The sequence below is a fragment of the Ambystoma mexicanum genome, chromosome 2q (genome assembly GCF_040938575.1).
Source record: "Ambystoma mexicanum isolate Mex_15411 chromosome 2q, UKY_AmexF1_1, whole genome shotgun sequence".
Taxonomy (NCBI): Eukaryota; Metazoa; Chordata; class Amphibia; order Caudata; family Ambystomatidae; genus Ambystoma; species Ambystoma mexicanum.
The window spans coordinates 534654834-534670821 of NC_090924.1; the positions used below are offsets into that span (position 1 = coordinate 534654834).

General features: G+C 43.4%; 1 protein-coding gene across 1 annotated transcript in view; it reads right to left on the bottom strand.

Moving 5' to 3' along the window:
• Positions 1-15988, bottom strand: part of DNAH3 (dynein axonemal heavy chain 3) — a 1861430-nt gene that overhangs the window by 1621057 nt on the left and 224385 nt on the right. Inside the window, exon 10 of the mRNA XM_069647670.1 lies at positions 5552-5731. Coding sequence (XP_069503771.1) covers positions 5552-5731 — 180 coding nt within the window. The remainder of the gene's footprint in view (positions 1-5551; positions 5732-15988) is intronic.

The window sequence follows — 15988 nt, forward strand, 5'->3', positions numbered from 1 at the left end:
AGAGGTGGCATTTCTACCTGTGACTTTATTGAAATAATAATCAAAAGGCCTAACAAAAAGTGTCATCAGTTCCTTTAATTCTTCAAGGGAAGTCTTCCGCCTTCTCTCAGGTATCCCGTCTTGACCTATTTACAGTCCCTTGTTTCCCCACTTAAGGTTTTGGCCTATATCCCTCCGACGTTCTTTTGCATCAATTTCACTCTCACTTTTCCTTGTTTCACATTCTTTCATTCCACGGAGACCAGTGTCCCCTATCCCTTGTACTACTTAGTTATCTTCTAAGCGCTTCCACTTATGGAAACCACCATGTAGGTTCTTCTTTTCCTCTTTGCTATTGTCTTGGTCTTCCCAACCACTAAGACAAGGATTACCAGTCTTGACTTTCTTCACTATCATTACTGCTTTTGCAATCACTAGGAGGACTGTGAGGATTCACTCTGTATTTGATTTATAGTCTGCTGCTTTCACACTTACTGGGACCAGTATGAGTCCCTTGGGATGTATTATGTGTTCTGCGGCTTTCGCAGTTACTGGGATGAGTATGATGAGTCTCTCAGTATACAGGGTCTCCCACCATTTACGTTACATCTAGCTTGTCGGTTTGGCATCACTGGTTCTTCCTAAGGGGTCCGGATCACGCTGTGTCAAACGCGTCCAGTGCCTTCCTGTTCTTCTCTGCATCACTCTGCGTGGCTCTGTGGAGTATTCTGCTGTATGGTCTTGGCATTGTTGTCGGACCACGCAGTCCACCAGGTCATGCCACCACCTGGCAATGCTTGCCACACCCACGAGTCGGCTCCCTGCCGGCTCCTGTACCGCTTTCCTCCTGTGTTCTCTATGTTCTCTTGGCCAAGGACCTCCCGGAATGTCCTGGCTTCTCTCTCCCAGGTTCGAACATCCTGGGCTTCATAGGCTCAGTGAACAGGACTTCCTAATGCATGTTCTTCTTTGCTTTTTATGCATCTGAGCTGGGTCGTCTCCAGGGGAGGATCTTTGTCCTTCCTCTCTTTCCCTGGAGTATTCTTTCTTACTCCATAGATCCCACTCTTCACAGTATTCTCTATTTGCCATGGAGGAGTGACCAACATTGCTCCTTCACTTTTCTTCTTCTCAGTGGATTTGTGTTTGGTGCTAATACTGGAAGTTGTATTACAATAGCAAACAGTGGTCCGTTCAGGTTGTGTCTTCCGAGACAGGGATGGTCTGAGGGGTTCATAGCAAAGTGTGGCAGGGAGTTCCTTCACGGAATGGGAGTCCTTGTCCCCAAAAGGAGAGTCTCTCCCTGTGAGGTCTTGCTGACCACCACCCCTATGGGGAATGTTGCATAGTGGGCTCACCACTCTAGCCCCACAGGGAAGGACTCCCCTGTGGGGAGAAGAGACGAGATCATGTGAATCGGCACAATTCCCATAGGATTCATTTTCTTTTGGCAGGTGTTACACAGTCAGATTCCCTAGGAATCCATTAGTTTTAGGATTGCATGGAAATCTCACGCAGGTCTTAAAACAATCAAGTTTTGCAAGTGCAGCAGGCATGAGGAAGATGAAATGTATTTTCCCCTCCTGTCTCCCACTCTGCCTGCAAAAGATTTTTTAAATGTCCCAGACAGTAAAACAAATGTAATGAATGGTGTGGGCCTTGTATGCCTTATTTTTTCACTTATTTTACTGGACCACAGCCTTTAAAATGAGTCCTATTAAGTTAATCACCTTTATTCTGTAAATAAATCACCTAGGGGAAAGAGCAGAAGGGCAAAGTGTATCTTGCTGCTCTGCATAAAACCAAAGAGCATTTTGGGAACATCAGAACGGCCGAAGATATTTGTGTTTGACAAATATGCCTGCAACAGCGATTTAAGCTGAAATTATTCTCAGTACATAATGTACAATGTATCTGTTGCATATTTAATTTGTCACAATTCTCACTAACACTAAAATGTTTGCAAACCTTGAGACATGTATCATTTTTTGGACAGCATTTGCTCTGGGCTATTAGGGTTAGCCTGATTAGACTGCAGACCCCATTACTGGATGACAAAGAAGTGAGGGTGTGGTGGAATGCTTGATGGGGACCAACGGTCATGTCACATTTCATATTCTGAGGGGGTCAGGACAACCTTAACTCCCCTGGTAGTTACGCCCATGATCCCATAATCAAGAGGGACACTGATGAATATACTGGAAGCTGTGCTGTTAACAGCCTTTCCTACTGAGGTGAAACTCTCTCTTGCTGGCCAGGGGAACATTTCGTGAAGGGGCTTCATTCCTTCAAACTGGCAGGAACAGTCGGTTCATCATCCTTTAAAGTTTACTAGTTCTTCCCGACCCACCTGAATCTACCTAGATGTAATAGCGCACAGCATGAGTGAAGGGTCCTTCTGTACCTGGACTCAAGCCAGCATTGTATGCTGCTGCGCCCCCAAGTACTGACTCCCTCATGGGACACCTTGGTTCAATGGTCCCACTGCTGCTCTTTGATGTGGCACCGGGTCTGTTGTCAATGCCGAGTCTGCTGTCCCGCCTGAGTCACCTGTGACCTGTTTGAAAGGGTCACCTCTTTACTGCCTCGCTGCTATGACTTCTTCATTGTGCGACACCTGAAGGATGTCCTTCATCTTCGTGCATTCTACTGTATAACCTGCTCAGCTCCTGGAACCCTGATGCCACAACCAAAATGCCTAGCTATGCCCTATCTCAAGAGAGAGCTCTGCCCATGGCTCCTTGGCCTTCTCCACCATATTTTCAGCTTGAGAAGTATTTCCTGAGTCTTAAGATCCCCATCTCATTGCTGGTCTCCTTCACCCAGGTCCCTGCGCTGCATGTGCAATGTGTCGCCCCTTATAGTGACAAGATTCTTCAGTAGGCTTGTGGACCTACTGTGCAGCCATCCCTTCTCAGGACTCGGGTCGTCGAACTTGGGCATTCATCTTTTCTGCTGGGTCCTCCTGCTTCCTCTGCTGGGTGGCTGCCTGCTTCCATGATCCTACAGACCTTTATGTAGAATTTACCAACTATGTCTTTATAAATGAAGCTTGGCCATTGAGTTTATCTCATTAGATCCTCTGGAGTAATGTATCTTAACTTTTTTTTAAAGTATCTAAAAGTGGATACACGTTTTGCTTACTTGTAACATTGTAATGGACGCTTGTACAGGTACTGGAGTAAGACTATTTGTGACAGTCACCTGAATCTTTATACATTGTGTGATGAATCCACGGACGTTGTCGCTTCTATCCGACGGGGAGCTCCTTCCCATGAGGACAGAGAGGTGAGGTGAGACTACTACCCAATAGTCCCCCTAGGGGTGGTACTCAGCAGTGGATCTCATGGGGAGGGGAGCCCCCTGTAGAATTAGTGAGGACCTGGGGAGAACAGAGTAACCCAATAACGCACCTAACCCTCACACACCGTCCTACCCCCCCTCCCAACAGTACCTTCCCTAGTGTAACCATGTACCTTTGCCATCCAAGCCAGGTAGGAAGTACTCAGACAAGGAAGAGTGTGTACTCCTCAATGGACTTATATCTCTTATGTACTGAGACGAGGAAGAGACCAACTGACTAACTAAGAGTCCTCAACATGAGTACTGGGACAAGGAAGCAGTGCGGAAGCATAAAGAGCACCTCTACTGAACGGTCCATTTGTCAGAGGATTCCTATTGACCGAGCTACCATTAAAATAGAAGCAGGAATTCTAAATCAGAGAGGCCCTCCCTGAAGGAACTGGTAGATTTAATTCCTGTACGAAGGAAGGAACAGCAGGGGAAGAAAAAGATACCCGTCTGCAATTACGTCACCAAGAGTTTCGTTCTAGAAAGGCTGGAGCAGGAGACAGAAGGCAGAGCTCCCAGCTGAATGAGAAGGCTGGAGCAGTAACGAACCGCCTGGGCCGCGCAGCCTAGCAGCAGGGAGCCACTGCAGCCCCTGGAAAATTCAGAGGATGCCTCTGGGAACCGCTGCGGAACTGCTGCAATCCCTGGAAGGATCAGGAGACGCCGGAGAGGTGAATCGAAGCCTGCATGCAACCGCGAGACACCGGTAAGCATAGAAAGAGGGTAGGAAGACAGGGATGATTATGGGGGCCCCCAAAAGAGAGACATCATTTCCAAAAGGGTCTGAGACCCAAAGGGGCGAATACAAAAAGGATCTGGGACCCAAGAGAGAGAGAAGCCTATGCCAAAGAGGCCTGGGACCCTAAGGAGAGAAGAGCACCAATACAGAAATGGGTCTGGGACCCACGATGAAGAAAGACACTAATAAGGGGTGCCTGGGACCTGACAAGGGGGAATGCCTGGCAGGATAGTGAACCTGGTGCAACTCCCAGGGAACAAGAGGAACTGAGAAGGGTCTGGGACCCACAGCTAATGATGAATTGCCTCCTGGACCATCATCATAGTCACAGTACCTGGAAGATTGGTGAACCAGCCAAGCGAAGGAGGTTATTCTCTTGGCATCCTGAAGAGTTTGAGAAAGGCCAGAGGAAGTGAGACAAACCCCTTGGTCTTAAGAACATTGTGGAAAGATCCAAGAGGGTGAAGTGCCCTCTTGGCTTTGTGAAATATCTGTTAAAAGCCAGGATAATAAAAGACACTTGTCCTGGCATTGTGAGAACCATTGAGAAACCAAAGAAAGGCCAGGGGGAGCGGGCAAGGGGGGAAATTAATCCCTCCCAACGCTGTGAAGATATGAGGCATTTGTTTTGTATGTTCTGCTAGAATACACTCAAAGAACCTTTCTGAGACTTTTGATTTACATTCCTGTAGAAGAACAATTGTGCATGATGCACCCAGGACTGAACTTTGGATTGTTGTCCAGAAGAAGGGAGCCCTTCTTCTGGACCAGAAAGACCACTCCCTCTTTCCTTGTTCAGTTTATAGTGTTAAGGGATGGAATTAGGCTTTTGGCATAGGACAGTGGACTTGTTGTAGACCGACATCCTGAGCATTTCCTTGGTATTTGTTGAGGCTGGGAAACCCCTCTTAGAACTAGGGTCAGAAAGGTGTTTCTCCTTTATGTGCTCACTAATATAAGTCTATAGCCACAAGCATGGTAACCTGTGTGCCAGTCTCCTTCTACACCCTTACAATTGCCTTTTAATGTTAAAGGTTGTTGGTGTAACACTTCTTCTCACACTTTAAAACGCAGGTTGTGCTCAACATTTTAATTACAATGGTATTACTTTTTAAAGTGTTTTTTTTTTGTCCCTTTTCTGACACACTATTTATAGTATCATTGTTAGTGTGTACATCTGTTTTTATGCACAAACTGTTTAAAATAAGAGTATATATGTTGACAGTACACACTGCTTAGATACTCTTTTACATTTTGTTGCTGTGTGCATGATCCATACTTTACACCCCTCCTCTAACTTCCAAATACTGAAGCCAGGCTGATCTGGCACATTTACCAGTACAAGCTGGACCTCACTTGGTGCAAACTCTTGCACACACTCACTCTACAGGTGCTTTCTGCGAACCCCTCACCAGAGGACTAGATCATAATATTAATTAAATACAAGATAAACATTAATATTGTTTTAATGATGTACATTACCTTTGGAAGTCCTTTGGCACTCCGAATAACTTCTTTGAAACTGCGGTGGATTAAATTCCAACAATCTTCCAAAATTGGCACAAAGGCAATTTTGGGTTCTTCAACTTTGAGTTTTAGTATTAGTGTCTGTGGCGTGAAGAAATCCATATCTTGATAAGGTTCTTCAAAATCATTGCCATCCTAACGAAAACATTTGAAGAAATCTTGAATTTGCAATGAAATGCACACTGATCACAGATGTCAAAAACATGTTTAATGCAACCCTGTGAGCTGACAACAAATACACACCTCAAACAGCTGGCCATAACACCCATGGACATCTCCCTAGCAGGCCTTGCACAAGGGATGGTCAAACCACTGCACCTCGTTAGAGAGGTGGGAGGGTGGCATTCTAGGACATGCATGACCTTATGCACTAAATGAGCAGAGTGCAAACTAGGAAATTTAGTTCTGCAGTGATTGCATACTTTGTAAAGGAGCTACCATTCTTACCTCTTGGGTATTGAGGCATATTGTGGTAAAACCTGAAATGTTATGGGAGCATCTGGGTATGTGAGGCTGTGCCTAACAGACAGGGGTGTACTTGGCACATGATTTCATGAGGTAATTTGATGACTACAGCTGGAACACCCCAAGCCCCAGCTGCCCCATCCAGAAACTCTTGCAGCATAACACCAGAGAAACTACTACCTCGGCTATGTCCCATCACAGAACATCAGAATAACCCTGTCAACGACCCATCCACTATGGTAGAGCTATAGAATCAAACCTTCCTAGCTGCCATCGATAAAGTAGCACCTCTGAGCATGTGCAAAGCTAAACCACATGCTCACTTAAACTAATGGTTCACTCCTAACCTCAAAACCTTACGGGGGACTAAGAGAACTGCTGAGAGCAACTGGAAAAAATCTCCTACTGAATCCAATAAAGAAATCTTCACTCTTGCCTCAAAAAAATATAAAAAGGTCATCACCCAAAACAAAAGCTCCACCTACAACGAAAGAATCACTAAAGCCAATTCTGGCACTAAAGAGCTTTTCAGGATCCTTCGCAAACTGGAATCACCAGTGCCTCCGCAAGAATCATGTCTGAAATATATTGACTGGTGTACAGATATACAAAAAGCTCTCCTCGACAAAATGTCCCTACTTCAATCCAAAATCGAACTAAAAAGTGGAAAATATCACCATGCCAATCCCTACAGATTCCTATATATGCAGTTCAGAGCGTGAATACGCAATTAGATTTCGCCCCAGTCTCAACAAGCGAAGTGTGGAAAATGATCAAAAGCCTCAAACCTTCAAGGTGCCTAGGGGACATATGCCCAGCCTCTCTCATTAAAGATTGCATGACCAAACTCACCCCTTTTATCAGAACTCTAATCAGTGCCTCCTTTGAAACAAGTACCGTCCCCACTAACCTTAAATATGCACGGGTCCTCCCCCTACTCAAAAAGCCTATCTAAGAGCCTATTATCCCTACAAACTACCATCCCATTACAAAAGTACCCTTCCTCCTCAAAATATTGGACAGAGCAGCCTATCTGCAAATCCAAAACCACTTGGAATCTAACAATCTCTTAGGCCTATGCCAATCAAGTTTCCGCCCAGGACACAGCACTGAGTCAGCATTGTTGGATCTAAAAATACAAAAGGATGAGATTAAAGACAACAGTAATCTAGCAATCGTCCTCCTGATAGACCTCTCAGCAGCTTTTGACCTGGTCAACCATAACATACTGTGCAAACAACTCGCCTCATCGGCCCACTCATTAACTAATGCCATATATTGGATACAGTCCTTCTTAACCAATAGAACCATGAGGGTCCAGGGACCAGCCCCTGTCACCTGTGGCGTTCCGCAAGGATCCTGTGTGTCCCCCACACTCTACAATATTTTCACAAAACCACTATTCGATCTTCTTGATTACTTGGGTGTCACCTACACTAACTACGCAGACAACACCCAAATCCTCATACCCATAACTGGCATACATGACCTATACTCTAAATCACTAAATGAAATCTACCAAAACATCCAGGCTTGGATGGGCCAACACGGTCTCTGTTTAAATGGCGAAAAACAGAATTACTCCTCATCGGCTCACAACTCCGCCTAAACAAACTTGACGACGTCTTCAAATCCTTTATTATTGATGGCATCACTATCAATGTCTCTAAGGAAGTAAAAACCGTGGGCATTTACCTCAACTCTGCTCTGATTTATTATCTAAGCTTATCAATGCCTGCAGACCTTTCTTGTCCTCAGACAGTTGTATTACTTTGGCTAGAGCTTGCATCCTATTCAGATTAGACTACTGTAATGCCATCTATACTGGTACAAACGCAACATAAAAAAACCTCAGGTCATTCAAAACAATACTCTAAGAGCAGCGCTGAACATCCCAAAAAATAATCACATTACCATGGCGAGAAGAAAAGCCCACTGGCTGCCGATCCAAGATCGAATCCTGTTCAAAACCTTCTCATTGACTCACAAATGCATATCTAACTCAACCCCCAAGTATTTATCCAACAAATTCGCAAAAAAACAATTCAATAGACCTATGCGCTCAGCCTATGTGCATCTCCTCACCATTCTCAAATGTAAATTACAGAAAGTAGGGAGTAGCAGCTTCCCAGTGATAGCTGCGAAATACTGGAACGCACTACCATCCTCACTAAGATCTGAATCGTCCTTCTGGTCCTTCCGTAAAAATCTGAAAACCTGGCTATTCTCACAAGATCGTCTAAATGAACCTAATCCTCTCTCATGTCACTTCACATATCTATGCAGGCCATCACTGTTAACTTTATGCCTCCTGCTGAATTCGAACTGTTAAACTATACCTATTTATGCATGTTTGCATTTATATATGATGTACTCTCAACCATTACCACACTGTATTTATTCTCAAAAATGAGCGCCCAAATGCCTTAGGGTTAGGTGCGCCTTACAAAAGTCAAAATAAATAAATAAATAAACACAAGGCAAATCATCGGCATAGACTGCTGTTCAGTGTTTCTTTGGCTCTACCTGGACAATGGAAGTTGTACGTACCATATGATTGCAGTACATGACATGTGAGGCTGCATCTAGCATATGATGATACCACTAGTACAAGTGAGGCAGTCCCTGGGCATGTGATGGCTATAGCCGGGCAAATGAGATGGCAAACAACATAAAATGGACACATTGGCTTTGCCAATGAGTGTTTCATTACATGTTCATTGTAACTATGAAGCAGGAATTCAACATGTTTAAATATTAGAACTGTATTCAGATATAACAATATCTTATAACAGCTCTACAATCATAATATGTCCCTAACTTAAACCATGCTGCCCTTTTAATAAATGTTATCAAATAAAAAGAATTGTATTTTATCTATAAAGTCACATACTTGGATCAGGGAGGAATAGTAACAAAAACAGAAAAGCATGTATCAATTTAGAGTCAGATCTTTCAAACCGAATCAGTCGGTCTACATTAAATGTTAAATGCTGTGGAAAATAAAATAAACAAAATAAAATGATGTTATGGGATTTTTTTTTTTTATTTTTTTTTTATTTGTGTATGGTTTTATTAAACCTTTACAAAAAGCACTAACACATAGAATAAATACACAATTACATATTTAGAATATTGCAAAAGCTTTGAAATTATTTAACAGCGGAGAAATCAGAGAGTCATCATAAAATTGCAAGAACAAACGCAATAGCAGCAGATTAACCTATATCTTTAACCTATATCTTGAGACAGCATGGTAACAACAGGCATATCTATTCAAGATGGAGGTTATGAATAAAACTGGATAAGGCCAGACCCTCCCTACTTGTTCCAATACACAGACAGCGTTGCCATACTAGGTCAATCGGGAGACCTAGAAATTGTAATTTCAAGGCATTCAAACAAGAGTCTCTCAGGACGTTGAGATGAGTACAAAACAGAATGAGGTGTTTAGCCGTTTCAGGAACTAAGTAGCAAAATCTACAAAGACTGTTAGCCGCTGTAATCTGTTTCCACCTCAGTTTAGTATCCAGAGTAGGTAGAATATTCCACCGCAGTCTGAGTAGTGTTTGTCTGTGATCCCGGTTTGGGAAGATCTTAAGAATTGAAGAAAGAGTTCCTCTTTTTTTATGTTCATGAGCCAAGTGTGACATGGAAGTATATGCATGAAAAGCATCCACAGTCCGGCACCAATCAAAGTCCCACAACTTCATTTTAGTTTTAGTGGGATTAATGATTAGTTGCTCTAAATCAGAACTGATATTGGCCAAAATATCTTCGCAGAGCATAGCAAATTTATATAGGAATCCAGATCGGTGAATGTTATTGCCAGCCAATTCATATAACGTGTTGGCAGTAGGGGCCTTAAGTTTAGCATAAAGCAGAAGCTTCCTCCAATCAACTCGTGCTGTTAAAGAGATATAGCCTAGCTCGAAGCGAATCGCAGCCAGGGGTACTGCATTGGGGATGAGTAAGACCCGTCTCCATATGTCCCCTTCAATACCATCCAATTTGGCGATGGTTAACCGAGTGCCAAACTCTAGGCCATAAATCAATTTCGGTGCGATTTTCCCCTCGAAAAAGAGTAAAGCAGGTCTAATGGAAAATCGGCCATATTTACGGTCAATTTTAAGGACCTGACTGGCCAGTACCTTAGCTTTATTCAGGAGACGAAGGTTCTGCCCTTTTGAACCTCTTCTTGCTCCCAGATAATAGCCCAGGTAAGTAAGGCAAGTGGAGCAGGTTACAGTTGCGCCTCCTAACTTCCAGAGGTTTGTTTTCTTCCTGACAACCCTTTTAGATAAGGCAAGGATTTTGGTTTTCGCAGGATTAATATTCAAGCCATTAAGTTGAGCATAGTTGGCGAATACATCCAGCAAACGCTGTAACCCCACCTTAGTTAGATCAAATAAAACAAAATCGTCAGCGTAAGCCAACCAAATAAGCTTCAAAGTGCCAATACTCGGCGCTAATAGCCCCTCTTTCACAAGGTGTTCTGCTACATCTGAAACATATTGATTAAACACCCAAGGGGCTAGCACACAACCCTGTCTAACCCCACGATGGGTACGGACAGCACCTGACATGTCCCCCTTTTTATTTAACCGGATTCGAACAGTAGAATTGTTATATACCCCCTCCAATAGGCTAATTAAGCCCCTTGGCAGACCCCAGGCATAAAGTTTTTGCCATAGCCTGTTTCGGTCAACACAATCAAAGGCTGCCGAGAGATCCACTGAGGCCATAAAAATAGGTCCCCTAGTTGAGCTCCAGGCAGTCTCCTGAATACACTTAACTACCAGTCCATTGATGTTAGTGGAGTGGTTTTTACGGAAGCCCGTTTGAAAGGGGCTCAAAGGATGGCTAGTTTTTTTCCCAATCCCTTAAGTGGGAAAGAAGAAAAGCAGAGAAGATTTTACAATCCGCATCTATCAAAGCGATAGGCCGATAGTTTTTGGGATCGGACCTACTACCGCATTTGAAGATCGGGATAACATATGCAGTGGACCAAGAAATAGGACATGTCCCAGTTTGCAAGATATCCCGAAACTCAATACATAAGAGATTGGCCCAAAGATTCGGGTCTGCTTTAAAGGTATTGTTCGTTAACCCATTCGGGCCAGGGGCTCTTGATCTCTTGCACCTGCGAATTAACTCCAGGGTCGTATCAATCTCTAACGGTGGATCCCATTTAGGATGAGGGACTAATGGATCATAGTCAGTAAAACTGGCCATTGCCGCTAGGGGGCTAGGAGAAAATCTATTTGAGTAAAACTCTAGCCAACCTTGTTCCGCAATCGGATTAAGTTCAGCAATGGCCTGGTTACCATCCTGTCCATTAACGATCTGCCAGAAGGCTCCCACATTTGCCTTCATGATAACCTGTAACATTAATTCCGAGTCCTGTTGTAATAACTGATGTTTAATTGTTTTACAGTAGTTCTTGTGGGCTTGTTTAACCTTCTTAATAAGGGATAGGCGAATGGACTGGTCGCTTATTGCAGTTTGTAATTTCCTAATATTTTTATTCTTAATAGTTTTTGCTGCTGCCACCTCAGAGTTATATTGATGTGAATGCCTAGTAACTGGAGTTCGGCTTACAGAGCTAGTGCCAATATCATCTACTGCCACTTGTATCAGGGTAGTAACCATTGCAGAATTAAATGTTGCCAATTTCCAGTCAAGAGTAGTCTTGTTAAGCATGTCCCACAGTTTACCATTCAGAGTTTAAATATTTTTAGGGGACCACCGAATAGCAGATCCTGATAAATTTGGAGAGACCCCGATCGAATGGCACAGCCGCCCCTTTGTCAGGCAGATGTTAAAAGTTGCCGTTAATATACCATGGTCACTCCAGGAGTTCAGGAAGATTTCAAACTTCGAGCATCTTGTAAGAAGATAATCGTCCACAAAGATGTAGTCGAGCATAGAGGTGGAAGACCCCCGCCGCCAGGTATAACTAATAGGATTTGAAGAGGGTTGTGAGAGGTCACGCAGAGGTTGTAAACCTAGATTGCCCAATTCAATGTACCAAGTTTGACTAGCCAGTTTTTTCCCCTTTGTCACATCGGTCAAAGGGATACAGCTCACATAGTGCCCATGGTGAATAGTCGATTAAACAATCACAGTTCAAATCCCCAGCTAGTAGTACATGTCCTGAGTCATTAGCCAGCACCCACTCCAAAATAATCTGCGAGATAAGAGACACAAACAGCTTAACTTCACCAAACCCTGTGTGCCAATAGATGTTAATAATTAGTAATTTTAGATGGCCAGTACTCAAATTAAGAACTACCCCCAATGCCCCATAGGGAAGACCCAAAAGAGCCTTGCCGGATAGCCCAGAGCAGTTATCTACTGCCACCAGTAAACCACCCGAAGGTCTACCCCTCAGATTATATTGGGCCGGCTGATCGAAAATTTGAAAACCATCTAAACAAGGGGCTGAGGTCATCCAAGTCTCTTGAATACATATAACATTTGCATCTCTCAACAGATGTAGGCACTCCAAATTCGAGAATAGGTGTTGATTGCCTCTGGAGTTCCAAGATTTTATACAAAGGTTCGACTGAGAATCTAAGGTCAGATTTAGGGGGATAAGCCTAAGGCACAAGTTTTTGCCACAGGGTGGAGATGATGGCGGCCCAGTCAACGTCTTTGTTTTGTTGATTCAATGAGGTTAATGGTATGGGCAGGGTATCCTGGCCACCTGCATGGGCCCCTATTGGTTTAACTGCTGATTGTGAAAAAGAGGGCCCATTGGTCGACATTTCCCATGCTGAGGCCGCTTCAACTCTGAATCCCAATTCCTTCAGAGAGTCTTTTTGGGTAAGAATCAGTTCTTTGACAAGTGGTGACGCAAGGAGAATCATGCTCATATCCAAAGAGTTACAATCCAGGAAGGCCACTCTATCAATATCCTTAGAGGAAATGAGAGCGAGGGCTGGGATTTCAGAAAAAATAGATAATACATTACAGCGATTCAAACAAACAGGCTCTTCCAATTTCAGCAGACTTTGAATCTTTATCAAGTGTAAAGGATTGGGTTTCTTATTATTCGTACATTCTTGGCGTGTTAAAGTGTCCGCTGATAGATTTTGAGAACCCTTCATGATTATATCAAGGTGTTTGACAGCAGCAGGGGGCAAAGGTCTGGCCTGTGGTCTATATAGGCGATCCACCAGGTTGCGAATCCCAACAGAGATTGTGGGGTGGGTAGAGGCAGGCAGATTGTTAATATCCTGAAAGAATCCCCTCTCCAATCCCAGATCCAAAGGAAGAGCAGGGATCAGGGGCTGATTAGGTATTATATTCATAGGAGGTTGCAATTGAATGGGACCCCAATTTGCCAGGATTTGATGAGACCTTAAGACCGACGAGCTCTGTGAGTAATTTAGATCGGTAGCTTGAGTCACAACCCGAGACAGAGGAGTTACTTCAAAGGTTGTAAATTTTCCAATACCACACCCCTGATGTAATTTAGTATGATTTACACCATGTGGAATCGCAGGAACCATGGGAAGTTCTTCTCGGATCTTGGAATTGCCAGTACCACTAGCTTGAGTCACGCCAGGAGTCAACAGAGCTGCTTCGTAGGTTTTAAATTTACTAGTATCAACTCCAGGTTGTAGTTTGCTGGGGTTTGCAGCTTGTGCAGCCATCGGAGCCGTTAGAGTTTGCTCACTGGACCTAAATTTGCCTGTACCACAACCATGTTGAAGTGGCACCAAAGGGCACAGTTTTAAAATAGGGGATGCGTATAGGGTTTCACTTATAGGCTGTTTTGAGGGGGCCAAACAGAATTTTGAAGGGTTTCCTGACCACATGTCAGAAACATGAGTAACTGGAGGGTTACAACTATCGGTTTGAGCCATGGAATCAACCAATTTGGTCATTGGAGGCTTAAAGACATTCGTTGATTTACCCTTAGAGATAGAGGCAGTATTCAAGAAAGTAGAGACCTTTGCAGTAGATTTGGTGAAGAGTAAGTTGGTTTGCTTTGTAGCCAATTTCCGCTTGATAAGGCGCGTTTTGCGTGGGGCCGTCGTTTTCTTGAGAGCTGGGTGCTTAGTAGCACTGTCTTGTGTACATTTAAAAACCTGAGTTGGGATCAAGCTTGTTATAGGACTGGACTCTATCGACTGAGTAGGTTTTGTAGTATTCAATAGGTCCTCAGCAGTATTGCAGGGATTAGCCAATGAAGTGGGCTTAGTTTGTTCAGAAAGAATTTCTTTATTAATGGCATTTCCTATGGTAACTGGGGACCAAATAAAGTTAGATTGACCCGGATTGGGAATCGAATTAGGCAAGCTTTGAATAGGGTCGGCCAATATGCCTGTAGAGATGGCAGGAGTACCAAGACCAGCAGAAATTGCTGGTAGATCCTGATCATGAGCAACAGCAATATTAGAAGATTCCACTGGCAAGTTGTTATCCGATATCTCTATAATTTGGGTATTGACAATGGCTGTTTGACTAGGGGGGGTTAGAGAACTTTCGCCCTGTGGTGCTTGCACCGGCCGCCTCTGGGATATCTCAGTGCCGATCCAATCCACTTTATTAGTAAGATCCACTAAGATATCTGTACCAATACAGTCAATTTTCAGGTTAAATTCTGTCATTGCAGTTTTGACAGATTTAAGCTCGGACCAAACATTGTCATATAGCTCAACAAAGGAGCTCAGAACAACGTTTAGGGCTGAGACTGTCAGATGCGTCAATCGAATCCGTTCATCCACGTCTTTTAATGTATGATGTAATTGTGGAGAATTTACTTGGTTCCGATTGATGGACACAGGGCCTAAGTCCGGATCATAGTCCGCTATGTTGTTTTCAATATCTTCAATAATGTTAGTTAGAGCGGTGGGTGTGTTATCAGCCACTGGCTCTTGAGAAGAGGATCTAGAGATATCCGGAATTCCAGTAGTATATGGCAGATTCATAACTTTATCCGCACACTCAATTATGCTAAGATCAGTGATATTATTATTTTATTATTTCCACCGAAAAAAGCTTGTGTAGACATTGCCGAGTGATCTAGCATAGCGTTGCCTCTAAAAACTTTGGGAAGTTTATTTTCTGTACTGGTTGAGGTTGCTTTTAAGATGTATTTGTCCATGTATGTCTGCCCAAGTACTTGTTGGTATAGTTTGGGTTTTCTAGGAGTTTTATGTACTACAATATCGCCTGCTGCAGAAACACTGGTAGTAACATCTGTAGTCTCAGAGTTATGTATCATAGCTTTATGAGTGGCTAGTGGAAGACTAGATTCCAGGGTGTTTAAAGTAATAGGCTTTATCGAAGTGAGGCTACAAGACATGGCATTATTTGAAAGAGGGGTAGATTCCATCGAAGATGGAACAATACAGAGAGACTTAGAAGTGATTGAGGACACAGTGTTAGATAATCTACACTTGGCCATGATGCAGGTAGGGTCAACATGTAAAGCCGGGTCAACTATAATAGCATCTGATAATAATAGAGGGCCTTTTTGGCTGCGCAAACCAGATCTCATCATAAGATTAGATAAAAACAGTATTTAAGCAATGAAATAGCGTTATAGAAACAAATCCTTGCCGCCAACTTCCCCAAAAAATAAAATGTTGTGTTTATCCTTAATCTGGTTAACCTGAGTATGAGTGTGGCCGGATGAAAAATATAGCAGTCAGTATGAGTGTTATTAGTCTGCAGCTCCGCTGTCACTAAGAGCACAAATTTCTATTATTGGGAAATTAAAAATAGTCAATGACAGTAGCTTTGTAAGTGATATTATGTCGATACCAAAAGAGCGGCCAGCCAGATTGGTGAGTCTGGAAGAAAAGAAGGCTTACTAATTGAAGATCGCTGTCCACGCCGAACAGCCAAACAGCACCAGCCCTTCTGTCACCAGGGCTTACGCCGCGAGGGTAGCTTCGCGGCAATTTTAAA